The sequence below is a fragment of the Rhyacophila brunnea genome, unplaced genomic scaffold (assembly GCF_057557595.1).
Source record: "Rhyacophila brunnea isolate RB1 unplaced genomic scaffold, BYU_Rbru_1.0 scaffold_7, whole genome shotgun sequence".
Classification (NCBI taxonomy): Eukaryota; Metazoa; Arthropoda; class Insecta; order Trichoptera; family Rhyacophilidae; genus Rhyacophila; species Rhyacophila brunnea.
This window is the reverse complement of record NW_028233339.1, coordinates 24,729,893-24,744,831: the sequence shown is the minus strand read 5'-3', so window position 1 is coordinate 24,744,831 and position 14,939 is coordinate 24,729,893. Positions and strand designations below refer to the sequence as shown.

At 34.0% G+C, this 14,939-nt stretch overlaps 1 protein-coding gene across 1 annotated transcript in view; it reads right to left on the bottom strand.

Annotated features, from left to right (window-relative positions):
* Positions 1-14,939, bottom strand: part of LOC147064664 (WD repeat-containing protein 46) — a 16,803-nt gene extending 1,864 nt beyond the window's left edge. Inside the window, exons 1-10 of the mRNA XM_085957738.1 lie at positions 14,780-14,939; positions 14,583-14,675; positions 14,371-14,478; positions 13,698-13,903; positions 9,658-9,912; positions 7,327-7,477; positions 5,230-5,465; positions 3,012-3,176; positions 2,781-2,920; positions 1,736-1,926 (exon numbers count right to left, since the gene is read on the bottom strand). Coding sequence (XP_085813864.1) covers positions 1,736-1,926; positions 2,781-2,920; positions 3,012-3,176; positions 5,230-5,465; positions 7,327-7,477; positions 9,658-9,912; positions 13,698-13,903; positions 14,371-14,478; positions 14,583-14,675; positions 14,780-14,791 — 1,557 coding nt within the window. The 5' untranslated portion in view covers positions 14,792-14,939. The remainder of the gene's footprint in view (positions 1-1,735; positions 1,927-2,780; positions 2,921-3,011; positions 3,177-5,229; positions 5,466-7,326; positions 7,478-9,657; positions 9,913-13,697; positions 13,904-14,370; positions 14,479-14,582; positions 14,676-14,779) is intronic.

Genomic DNA, 14,939 nt, shown 5'->3' with positions numbered 1-14,939 from the left:
GAAAAATTCTTAGATTTTAATTTCTAACAAAAATTTCGAAACACTAATGTCAGGTTTTTTTAGAAACCCAATCCCTAATGGAACTGTCAAAAAATTCTCGGTGTCCACCCGAATTCCGTGGTGTAGGTCATGGCTGGGGAGGGCTGACAGGGCTCTAGCCTGGGGGCCTGGCGTGTCGGGTTAACCAGATAAGTGAGGTAAACACACATCATAAATTTGCTTTAATAGTAAAAAAAGTCGCGCGCTATTATACTTCATGGCCATGAACATTTTCAATTACTTATAGGTATAATTGTGCAATATATTTTTTGATTATTATGTGTCGATATTTGACAGCTCCATTATTAAAATAGATATATTAAAAATCGCCAATAATTCACTGTATAAGTACCCTTAATTTGAACTAAAACACATTTTGAAAAACGTTAATGTAGTGTTTCACACTGCCTTTAATCTTAGCGGTAGGTAAGGGGCCCGCCAAATATCCTAGCCTGAGGGCCCGTTTCAGGATGTGGGGACCATGGTGTAGGTACACCGAGTGCAATAGATAAAAGACCGATAAACGATAAATTAGGCTGTGAAGAAGAAAAAGAGCCTATGGGACTAATTTACATTCTCCTCCTTGGGCCCCCCCCAATATTAAATCCTGGGTGCGCCACTGCGTTACATACCATTCCACGGGCATATCTTGACCGTAAAGAAAGGTGTTAGTGTACTGTAACCATTGGCGGCCTTAGATCCAAAAAAGTGGTAGGTCAATTTTGAATATATTATTTTAATTTGCCTTTTCATTGTATACTTAAAAGACGTATTGCAAATTGCAATAGTTCAAACAAATAAACCGTCGCGATAAACAATGCCACAATATCACTAAATAAATCACTAAAAACCAAATTTGTGTGTATTTATATAACAACTGTACCTAATACTATTTACATAAGATTAAAACAATCAAACACATCTAATAAATTTAATACTCCGTTGATACCTAATGGCTTTTTTAAGTGACAACAGACTGTCGGCGTGGTACAAGTCGGTCGACGTTATATATATGTTTCATTTGACACATTGAAAATGTATATCTGTTTCATTCTCAGGCATTGACCGAATGTAGTGACATGTTGCGACAAAATATGAAGAAAGAGAATGGTGAACGTTGTGCTTTCTCTCTGTCTCACATGAAAAATGAGAGAGAGAAATATTTTATTTCGGCATGTTCTCAATCGACCGCCCTGAGCGAGCGAACACGAGACATATGTGTATGGTAATTACACACACATATACATTAGCGTGTTCTCACGTTGACGTTTTAGCGGTTTAGCCGATAATTATAATTATATTTGACATTGTACATATTATGTAGATTGTAAGATATCTATTTTTGGAGGGTCATTGACCATTTGACCAAAAGGGCCAGCCGCCATTGACTGTAACAATTCTAAAAATTAATGATTTCGTTGTCCGGTGCGTAAGGCAATCACTTCTAATCTGGGGGCCTCGGATGCGGATTCCCGGTAAGGTCACAATACATTAATGTGATTTTCTAAACTGTTTCACTAAACTCCTCTCATTTGGCCTCATGATCTGTTATAGTGTTTAAAAGAATACATATAACGATATATTATACTACTTATATGTTTTATAAAAAATAACATACATGATGAAATATTACTATACAGGCAAACTAAGTTGACGCAATCATGATGGATGTTTTTAATACAAAATGGGAACAAACCATAAGCTTGGAACGAGCTTCCATTTTTTCTTTGAGACTCGGTACGTTAATTTCGGCCACGCCAGCTGGGTTAAGACTTATCAATTCCGGTTGAATCTTCTCCAGTAAGGATTTGACTTCGGCTTCTCGTCTTTGACTCTTTGCTTGATAAGGATTACTTTCCAAAGCATCAAAGTTAGCTTCACCGCTTCCTAAAAAACATTACGGTAAGTATTTCGAAAGCTGAAAAATACACCACGCAGATTGCATTCTTATTTAAGAAGTCAATTATGTTGCTTCAGTCAAAATGTTGCTTGACCAAAAATCTCACTTATGCAAAAGATACTTCATAAGATTTGCGTAATATGAGATTATGTTAAAGAATAAGCACTTATACATAATTTTGAAACGGCTGAGAAACACACTACATCGAAAAAATCATATATGTTCAAACCCCACTGACTTTTGCGGGTTTTCAAAATGATATAGGTATTTTCAATAAAATGAATACTACATTCTTAAAACTTGTGTATATTCAATATTGAATAAAAAATAATTTATTTAACAAGTACTTAACTACAAGGAAATCAAAACTAAAATTTGGACTACTGACCAGTGTTGCCATATTTTCAAAGTGAAATTATAGTACAGAGCCCAAAAATATAGTAGTCCTACAAACTTTTCTAAAGAACGGTCAAAAATGGAACTACCAACGAGAAATTCCGCAGTGGACCACAGGCTAATCGATTTTTCAGTCGGCTGGTTTATTTTGGAGGAAATTTTTCGCTGCAGGTTGATCGATTTTTCACAGATGGCTCTTTTTTTAGAGGAAAAATTTCACCGCAGGCTGATCGATTTTTCACAAACGGCTCGTTTTTTTAAACGGGATAATTTGTGCAAATGTGTTATTATTCCAAGCTAAATTCAAGAATTTTGGTGTGTCATGAAATCCTTATTAGTTTTAAAATGCGTTAACTCATAAGGTTAAAAAAACACTGGTGTATTGAAATGTTATGTCATAGAACATTATACAAATTTACCCTATCGATAATAATGCTTATTTTACCTGGTACTATCAAACTAACATATCCTTTGTCTGTGGCTACACCTAGAACATCTTCATATGGGCAAAAATTCATATTTCCAATATACGCATTCATTCTATGCTGCAAATAAGCTCTGCTTGCAGTCTTTGTACAGCAATCTCTGAAATAAATATTGTTGACATTAACTTAACTTTTACTATGTACCAATAAAAGAAATACACCAAAAATACAAAACACTTAGTACAACTTACCTATAAACCTCAACAACATTACCCATTCCAATGGCTAAAAGATTATTGTGTGAAAATTCCAAATGCGTCGCTGCACTTCTTAGGCTATATTTTTGCACAGGACCTTGTAAGTTTCTTATATCCCATATTTTAACATTTCTGTCAATCGCACTAGTTGCCATATACCTGAAAAAATAGCTTGTATTAACACGTTGATCGCCATGGGGGTCACCGGTGACCGGCATTGGATTACGTTAAGGGGGCCCTGGGGGTCACCGGTGACCGGCAAAGAAGACCTACCTTAGAGTTGTTCTACAGCGCCGGCGGGCACGCGCGCAGTGAATTTTTCGATACGCGGTGACCGGCATGGCCCTTCTGTATATTACTGCCACTTGGCCTGAAAATATGTCTTCCCAATCACAAAATATAGGCTCACTAATGTAAAGAATGTACATAATGAAAAAAAAAGTTAATAATAATAATAAAAAGTTAAGGTAAATGTGGTTTTATTGATTTAAAAATAAAAATTAAATAGATTATAAAAATGTAAGTTATAAAAATTATGTAAATAATAATTTGAAAACTTTTATTCCGTATTTGTGCCTTTTCTGTTTATTCTATCTAAATCTAAATATAATTCGACCTCGAAATGGCACCATACTCTCGTCAACACATATGGACAGGTGACCGGCGAAATGGCCGGCCCGGCGCACTATAATAAATTAACTTGTTGGCGCCGCGACGGACACATGTGGCCGGCACATCATAAAATCATCAAAATGAAAAAAAACATTATATTCTTAACATTATAATCATTTTTTAACTATTTTATGTAAAACTAGTTGGCAATCAATGTGTTAATAAATTATTATAAAAATCATGACAGGTCACTCTCGAGGATTCAAATTTGGAATTTATTTATTTTTACATACAGTTAAACTTAAAAATGAATTATAAATTCAAGACATTTAAATCATAGCATGGAGGGTAAAAAGAAATATTTAACCCATTGGAGGAGACAGGGTGAATTTTTCGGGATCACTTAAAAAGGCACACCGATTACTAAAATTGATATTCAACTCATTTATTATTCATTTAATTCAAATAAATCTCTTAAACATTTATAGGTATTGACTTCTTCTATTATTTATTTATATTTTAAGTTAACTTTGTGTATCAATGGAATCAAAAGACATGTCAAATATAGTTTTTTTAATCTATTTTTATACAAAATGACATAGAAGATAATAAAATAAATATATACAACTGGAGCTAAACAGCGCCATTATATGTTTTTTACTGGCTCAAACACCTCATACCTACCTACCAAATTGATCATTATTTTGAAAAATTCGAATAAAGATTTTATAAATCAAATAATTCTTAAAAAATATATCAGACTATATAACAGACACCATAGAATGTTAACTACATGTATTTACAATTAAGTAATTTCAACTTTAACAAAATCAAAATATGAGTAAAATTGTTTGATTTTGTCCTGCATCCTGTAACAGCGGCGCCGATTGGGTTAACAGTATTAACAATATTTATACAAAATACAGAATAATTAAATGAGTAAGCAGAAACATTATAAAAAAAGAGTACATGATAGTACACCAAATCAGCTAAGTAGACCCGATTTAATTTTTTTTTTAATAATGGCCACTTAACTTGTTGACCGCGGAGCATTTAATTACTATTTAATTACCACATTTAAATAACATTCTAATTATATCGAATAGCCAATTAATGAGGGCACAGCAGGTGTGCCGTCCAAGTGGAAAGATTAAACAACTCATCCTCACGTAAGTAAAATATATCAATATCCTAATCGATTAGTTGAATAATTATATTTACAGGGGGTCCTCGTTATCCGAGGGTAATTCGTAAATATTTAGTAAATTTAATTGGGACACATTTAGAAAAGAAAAATTGCATTTTTTTGCATTTTTCTGCAAATTTGTAACTGCGCGGACTCGAATAATGAGGATGCTGGATAATGCGATAGATGGCCATTTCCACTACAGACAAACTGAGATTGAAGTTAACCCATTTAAAGTATGGGAATATGAAGTGGGGAAGACGGGGAGAGCATTACAAACATAGATTGAAAAAAACATTTTAAAAAAGAATTAAATTAGGCAGCGGGTTTCGAACCCAGACCCACTCATATAGAGCACAATTTTATGAGTTATACTGGACTACGACTGATAAACACAAAGAAATATTAACTTACACTCCTCTTGGGTCTATAGCCAATGCACTAAGTGGAGCTTTGTGGCATAGCATACTAGCCAAAGGATTTTTAACCTTGGGTGCCCACATAGATACCACTCCTTTGGATTGACCGACACACAGTGTAGCATTATACGGATTCTGCTTCATCACGGAAACTTTGCCTAAGCCTGTACGGTACTGCCCGACCATTTCACCAATTGAAATGTCCAGCCAAGACAAGTAGCCTAGTTCACTCTAAAAATACAATAACTAATATTATAATGTTTGTTTATTAAAATATAATAATGTTAGTAATTTGATTATCAACATAGACATTGAATAAAACCTCATCTATATACATATACAGAGCCTAAATATATGAAAACGAAGCTGAAAAAAGGGTTACTAATGGTACGTTTACATTTGACACTAATATCGTCATATTTATGTATGACACCATATTCACTTAAGTGTAAACAGTAAGTATATTTGTATCTGCCACTTATTTTGCTTGTGTCGACTCTCACCTACCACTTATTCAATCTACTTATATACGCAAATGTAAACACCGCGTATTCGACAAGTTCGAACTTGGAGCGATATATCACCGAAGTTGGACCACCGTCTACTTTTATGTCAAGTACCTGACACAATATTCGTAGTTTGACAGGTACCTAGTGAATTGCATATGTATATTTCTAAAACAACGGACAATCAATAATCATAGGTACACCATGAATGTATGCCCAACGTTTACGTTAATAAATGTACTGTAGCGATCTGTCAAAAATCATAGACAATGAGAAATAAATCGGATGTGCCGTGTTCTATGGATTTTGTTCGAAAATAAAATATTGCTTGTTCTCGGCACATACGATTAATTCTGATGCACTCTGTGAAGAAAAAATGCGCTTCAAATGGTATTACCTAATTCATTTTGGCCCACACCTGCACTCGTATTAGGTACGATAATATTATATTGAATATGCAATGACGATCAAGTGCTAGATATCGCAATGTTACTGTTAATCGTTCTTCTACGCATTTCTGAATTGTGTGTCTTGTTTTTTGGCAAAAGGTCCAATCTTGCAAACTAAAGTTCACAAATTGAGTTGGATCTTCGATTTTAAACTCTGACATTAAACGGAAGGCACCTAGTTCTTCTCGTCGCTGAATCCATTCCCGCACCCATCTACACCATTTTTTCCTCCTTTTTGTTGCCAAAAGACTTAAAATAATAACACTCGCTGCTTTCTTTTTTAACATTCCCATATTGACAACTGACATAACGTTTTTGAGAAGTATACAAAATAAGTGTCCGAATAAATTACAATATCATATGTAAACACCGCATATATTTATTCCAATGTTGCCATTGAATAAAGTGTCGAGACTTTATTTCAACGAGAAGTATACCAGAATTTTATGTCAGATCCATGCAGGTGTAAACAGTAAATGAAATTTTATGTCCGACACATAAAATAAGTATAACGGTATAAGTGTCAGATGTAAACGTACCATAAGACTAAAGATCAAATTAGTTGTAAGTTATTTTGCATTGCAGATTCTGAACATAACAGAACAGGTGTGGATTTACCAGAAAAGGTCAATTTAGGCATCTTTATTTAAATTTTACCCAATCACCTCTGTGGACGTTGAGAGATAGTTTTCCGCATATAAACAAATACTGACAGATATGCGGAAAAATTTTATGCAAAAACACATTGACAAAAACATTATAACTTATTATTTCAGACAAAAAAATACAGTAGGTAAATAGTATTTAGAAGTAGTTAAGTGTCATTTTTGTTTTTTTATGTTGTGTTTAGCTTATATTGTATTTCTTATTCAATTATTTGCACTCAATTCAATATATTACCAGTAATATTGGGTGAAAGTGGGTATCTACAATTTTTTTCCATAGAAAACTCAATTTTAGCTGCCCGTTTTTCGTTTTTAGTGGATATTTTAACAATTTTAAGTGCATATGTGCATATAATCCTATTTTTTGTTGCATATAAATCCGCTCCTTGGTTATTCATGGGTGATCATATTATCAGAACGGGTAATAATCTATCGCCCATAAGCATGATGAAAAACAAATGAATATACTTACAGCAGTGCCCAATAAAAAGTGGTAAGGCAGAAATTCCATTCTAAGAACTTTATTCAATGTCTTAACGCAATGTACTTCAGTGCCTTTATTATCATACATGTATACCCAGTCTTTCTGTGCAACGGCAAACATTGTTTCAATGTGCATCCAACTGAAAAAAAAACAAATTGTATTATTTTGAATATTTTTGCATGTGTCAACAGTTTTAATGAGATGAAAGCTATGCAGATAGATAACATGAGGCGTCTATTTCCAATACTCGCCAAATCCACACGCAAGCAATTTTGGCAAATGGACATTTTCTGTTTCAGGAAATTAAATGCTTAAATTTGATTGATGAATACATGATTTGGCGGAGTTAGTAAGTAATTACTGTTGGATTTGGCCTCATTCGATGGTTACAATTTAACATTTTTTCAGCATGATACAGGGTTACCAGCAATAAATAGTTCAAATGCAAGTTTTAGTTTCAAATATTTTTATTGAATAAAATTGATTAAGTAAGTACATAATATTATAATGACATAAAATAATAAAAGTTAAAGACCAGGGGTTCTCAACTGGAAACAAGGAAATTGTTACCCCTTTTTCGAAAACGTATACAAAATAACAGTCGAAAAAAACGTTTTCACTAAAATTTAGTTTGTAATAAAACAATATACCTAATTAGATTCTTTATCATCATTTTTCATTGCGCACACGAATGTGTCCGCTGCCACACTTGCGCCCGCAGGCTCAGGATTGTAAATCTCTGCTATAGGCAATACTAGCATGCAGGTAGAATATTTATCAATATTAATTTATAGGTACATATTATTTTAAAATCGTACATTTAAAAAAAATGCAATATTAAGTACTTAGGAGGTAATTTTTAAACAGATTGTTAGGTACATTAATAATTATACGTCATTCTACTTTAAACTTTAAGCCACTTGATGTTTACATATTTATAGGTTTGTAGTTTAAAACTTTTTTTCTGCATAGCTTCCGCGAATAGGTATGTGTGTAAAGTAAAAATTTGCGTAGGTGTATCTTTAACATTACGTAATTAATTCGATATGCCATCACCAATAAACAAAAAAATACCTAGGTACCTGTATATGTATTACGTTTTGTAGGTATTGGTTCGAGAATTTGGCCATTTTTGGAATTGTAAATGCATAGCAAAAAAAATTATAATATTAAATAACGATACACATTAAAAATACTGTAATAAAAAAATGTATATATTGGCACACTGCATAATAATATAGATCTGTATTTGAATAATCATGATAGTTTAAATAAATAATTTAAGACCAAACAATATTTCAACACAATTTGTTAAACACCCAGTAGTTAGTTGCCAACAGAGGGAAATATTAAGAACTTCATTTACCTTTCTTTGAGTTGAATTTCTTTTTTCCATAAGTATTGTTGCTGAATACGCTTCCTTCCTTTATTTGGAGAAGTTTTCGGCATATTTTTCAATAATTCTGATATTATAACTTGGTAAAAACACGGACGAAATAGAGACGATATTCACTGTTTTAGAGCTAGACCGCCATTTTGCATTACCGCGCAATGCAGAGCGCTCATTGGCTGATGAAGGATTTGGTGGCTATAGGAACGATTTGCCGTCTGGAGATTGCGGATATAGAAAATAACTTGATACTTTCAAGTCGTTTTTCCAAGGGATATAAGGTAGTTACAAAGGAACAAAATAAATACACAGGCCGCACTGATTCTTATTCATCACCACGAAACAACCAAAACATGACTTTTTCGTGATTGTGGATTTGGTGGGTTATGGAAATAGACGCGTCACCATGTCACAAGACCAAAGATCAATACGCACAAGATAATATTATATTATTAACATTATGTTTATCGAACCAACTCCCCTTCAATTTTTGTACAAAACACATCTGCATCTGATTTATATATTATTGTCCTATCTTGGTTTCCAATGAATTAATGAGTACATACGCTCATTAAAATTGCTAACTGTTGGAATAATGTAATTGCTACATGTCATGCGTTGTTATATTACCTACCTATTATAACCACATAAGAGTTGCAGCCAGTGGCGACGGTTTACGAAGAGTTTAATTGAATTTAAAAAACTAACTAACACTAACTACCAACCAATACGTATGGCTGATAAAGTTTAGTATGCACTATTTATGTCAGATCTTAACAGCCTACCTCCACCCTTCGCCACTGCATACAGCAATATACAATTATTGTATTTTGTCTATGGAACATTAATAGTGCTACCAACTAAATAAAGCTATCTGTCATTCTTATGATTCTCACTTTACTGTTCATCGCCATATTTTCCACACTTACCATATATCGTGAACAGTTTCCATTACATTAATTTCACAATGAAGATGTTTAGTAACCCAATCAAACGCAGCTACATGACCCATTTTCCCGCCAAGCAACAGATGCCTTCCATTGCGGGAATACTTCATTCGGTAAGGACCGAATTGGGGTAAATGCAATTCAAAGCTTTTGGCTGCGGCAGCTATATCCACACTGGCAGCAATTTGCTTTTGGGTGAATTGTGTTGTTGTTTCTCCATCGTCAGCTTCTAAGAACCTAAACAAAGATATCAGATATTAACAGATGTTATATTACATATTATTATGTAGACCAGTGGTTCCCAAAGTTGACTGGGCTCCGACCCATCTAACAAAAATTTCCAATCTTGGGACCCACCTCTTAGCTGTCTAGCTTAGAGAAAAGAGGGCATAAATATTGGTAATGCTCAGATTCCCTAGTGGCGAGTCGTGGAACTACTTAATGCTGTCTTATTTGTTCTAATTAAAATTAAAAAAAAAAAAATTATAAGTTTTACCAATACGAATGAAAGACTGTTGAAATAAGAAACACAACTTAAATAAAAAAAAATATTACTTAAATACCTACACCTGCAAGGTTTTTTTACAAAGTTATTTCAATATTTTCCGTAACTTAAGTTTATTTCAATTTTTAGAAATTATAAATAGCTGAATGAAATATCAAATTTATCACTTCCTATTTTTTTTAATTTATGTATACAGTGGCGAGGGCCCACTCAATATTCGCTCGCGACCCATAGTTTGGGAAACCATGATGTAGACAACTTGAATCAAAAATCATACTGATTAAGTTATCACCTACTCTTGGACTGCGAGTCTAAAAGTGACTCTTCAAATGTCACAACTACGGTGACCGGATAATGGGTTAGGGTGAAGCTCCACCCGCGGAAGACAAATTCGGCCTAAAACCTTTTTTAATGTAAATTTTGTTACTATCCTCAAAAGTGTGGTATACATAATAGCGAAGATAGGCGCACAGTGATATTGTGTCGCTGATCATCGTAACTTTATGTTGAATAAAAAAAACTGTTAGGGCTCTTACGCACTAGTGGTAGGCCGCCTTGCGGCTAACCACGAGTCGCGGTTCTAATCGTGGTTGTATTCGCGGTTATCTGCAAGACGGCTGACCGCGGGGGCGTGGTTACGTTAGCGGCTAGCTGCAGTCAGTTTCAAGATGAACGTGACTTATCTTGGAGTTCTGTTAGCTAGGTCAGGATGTTTGAGAACCCAGATAGATCAAATTATAAATAATTGTCTTGGAACTTTAGGAACTAGTACACTTGAAGTAGGGGCAAATCAACTGAGAATGGTTATAAATGTTAAAATATTTGGGCCTTCGTTTAGGAACCTGAGATGTCCGGGGTTCCAGCGGCTAGCTCAGGGGTCCATCGAACCCCGGATTCACAAAAAAAGGATATATTTATTAAGTCTTTCTTGTGCGGGTCTTAGAGTTATATATTTTAATATTTAGTTGAACAACGTTATTTTGTAGTCTTTCATATATTTTGTTTTTACAATAATTTTCGCAGGTCCGTACATAGTTTACAAGGGACGCTTACTGACTTTTTTTTCTTTTCAAATTTCTCGTACCCACGCCGACCAGTAAAAAGGACTCTCGTGATTGGCCAAATCTGATGGCATGATCCTTTTGATTTGACGAATCACGAGGACCATCTCGGCGCAGGCGCGCGGAGATTTTACCGTTACGCAATGCGCGGCAAAATTTATTATATTTGAATACTTATTTAGTCTTAAAATTATCTCTTTCATCCATCATCATTTATACTTTAAAATCTACCGCCCAGTAAGTGATTTTCACGCACCGGACGAAGGCCTTTACTCATAAATAAATTTTAACGTAGTTGAGCAGGGAACCAGATCAGGTGTTTTATTCAATTGTTTATAGAGATCAGGGTTGCGGTTCGGCCCGTCTTTTATTTAATAATCAACAAAAGCCTGTTGATAACAGGTATGTGTCAAACACTACTATAATTCTTCTCGTCTATCAGTACTCATTTAATATTATTTTTTTAAATTAATTAAATTCAATATTCGGCACATTTCATGTTCCATAATTTATGCAAGGTCGTTTTTCTACATCGTGTATAAATTTTTCCGTGTCGAAATCCATATCGGAATAAGTTTTCAACAAAACCTCATGCGGTCAACTGCCGACTAACCGTCTAGTGCAGGGGTGCTTAACCCAAATCGTTTGGTGTGCCAAAAAAATATTGCCACATAAAAAATAAAACAAAACTTATTCAAAATATTATATTACCTTATAATTTTATTAATGTGACACTTGTTTTTGTATATTGTTTGATATCTTTTTCATATTGAATGGTAATTAACCGACGCGCATCGCAGTTGATTGGTCATGTTTTCATCGAGAAACCTGCTGCGACACTTTGTTTTTACATTTAATTTCGAAAAGAACGATTCGCAGCGATATGTAGTCCTAAATGCTGCTGTAATGCACATTGAGTCGTTTTAATTTTGGTAATTTATCTTCAAGGATATATTTCTGATAAAACTCAAGCTTATTCCCTTCGAACATGCACTTCAACTCTATGCTTGATTGCAGTTCTATTAACTCCATTTGTAAATTTGGAGGCGCTGATTCCACCTCCACGTTAAATGGAGTTAAGAATATTTTGAACATTTCCTCATACTTTTGCATAAATGCAAATCTGGTATCGAATTGTTTAATTAATTTTGTGACTTCATTAGAACATTATAATAAATCTTTATCGTCACTATTAAGTACGGAGTGTGTGGAGCCGCCTTAAGCATAAAAACAGGTGCTAGCACGTAGCACAACAAGAAAGTTCTTATTTCATAAAATATAATATAAATGTGGTAAATTTATGAGATTTTTTTTTATCGTATGAATACCAAAATGCAAAATATAGAAAGCTGAAAACTTCAATTGTGCCTTCGGCCGCAAAAAGTCTTCATTTGGGCCGCGGTTTAGCTATGCCTGGTCTAGTGCGTAGCGCTCCGCGGTGCGGTAGACCGCGGGCGGGCCGCACTGTGTATGACAACAGCCGCGGTAGCCAAACCGCCGAGATGTAGTGCGTATGGTGTAGGCACTTATCATACAAAAACGATTGGCGGTTGACCGCCGCGGCTAGCCGCATGGCGGCCTGCCGCTAGTGCGTATGAGCCCTTATTATCTTTATGTACACAAATACACATGGTAGACATTTTAATATTACCTACGTACATATACATACAGCAACTTATGCTGCACACCGGTGGTAAGTGGATTTTTCGAGGTTTGTTTAATCGTTATTTGATTAGCAAAATGTGAAATCTATCTTTCTCTCACTTATATTTTTAAAACGACAGATGAAAACAAAATCGAACCCTGTCAATTATTTTCGAACCAGAACTTAGATCAAAATCCTTGATTCCGAATCTTGAAACGCTCAGACTGGATCCAGAACGCCAACAAATGAGTGTTATGTCCATTCTGGAGGTTCTATTGTTATTATTTTTAGTCATCAGTCACTCATGCTGTAGTCAACTATTACAAAATGTAGTAAATAATTTGCTTTTATACTTATATTCCGACAAAAGTTTTTTTTACTAAGTTGTGTACTGGTAAGGATATCTTGAAGAAATGGGTCAATAAATCTACTTATTAAGAAATTTTAAATTTATTAATTATATACCTGTAACTATAATTAGGTAATATAGGTATTATGGGTTTTTAAAAGAACTGGAACTGAAGCCTTTTTGGTTTTTTCCGTTGGAACAGAACTTTTAAATAAATTGAGAGTTCTAACAGCTCTGGTAAAATACGTAAATGCTTGAAAGGGCCAACAATTTTTTTAAATCAACAAAGTCAGACTACAACAATGTACAGGAGTCCACATATGGTCCATCAAATTTGATCGCCCTCAGTGGCCGAGTCATATACATAGCGTGATAATAAACTGACATTCAAAAAGCAAAAGGCAACCGAAGACTCGGTCGACCTGATATGAGATATAAACAAATTTCATAAAAATTACGAACCCAGTATTTTCAGTAAGTAGTAACTCCGCTCTGGCAGCTTGTTCCGTGGCAAATTGAATGTGTTTTTCTTTTCTTTGAAGCTTCTTCAGATACAGGGAATGCTTTATTCCGCCACCGTTTATTCCCTTCCCTCTCGAATGCTTCTCTAGCTTTTCTTTTGAGATTGGAGCTTTACCGGGAAACTTTCCTTCAACAGGAGAGGCTATCTGCAATATTTTTGACAATATTATTACTAAACTAATACTATTGACTGAGGGTACTTGTTACGACTTTAAATTTAAATTGACCTATTGTACTATTCCATTTGAATTTCTTTTAGTTATCCTGATTTCGTCTTTCAGCATCTTCAGGCACTATGCGCATTTATATTAAATATACAACTGACGCAGACTACTTCATGTAATTACAGATAATATGATATGGTACAATTTATTTTATCTATATAAGTAAAATAAAAATAATACTATAGCATCATATAATTTGTGTCTTGTTACAGATTATTAGCAATTCTCGCACCAGTGGCGTAGGGTGGAGGTAGGCTGTTGAGATCTGACATAAATAGTGCACACTAAACTTTGTCAGTCATACTTATTTGTTTTCATTGAGCTGAGAATACAAATTGCACATGGTATTGGTTAGTTTATAATTTCAATTAAATCCTTCAAGTACTTGCCTTCGATTTATTAAATTTGCTTTTACTGTATTTTTTTGTTACATCAGCGGTCACTTCTATGATGTCGTTGGGTACGCCATTACTTTTGATGATTGAAAGGAGATTCGTCTAAGAATATGATAATAGTATCAGAGAATTAAAAACAAATTAATAATATGTAGATGTCTGATATTAACAATAAGAGTAGGTATAAGATTTTATTCTATGCCTACCGTTTTGGTATGGAAATCATTTTTGAATCTTCTATTTTTTTTCACTTTTGTTTCACTTGATTTCTCAGGTCCCGTGTCAAAATATCTAGTTTTCTGAAACAGTTAAAATTGTGGATACGTTGAACTTAGAAGACCTGATTATTTTGTAATAATTGGATTATGTATCTATGCTTTATAAATAAATATAAAAATCTTACCTTTCCACTCATATTTAAGTTATAGAAAGTGAAACAAAAATCTTGAGACTTGAAAATTAAGTATTATTATTTACAATAATATTACCACGAGGTTAGTATACAAAGATTTGGTTAAAAAGTAAAAACTGTCATGAGAACGACTCGAGTGACATTTAAGCAT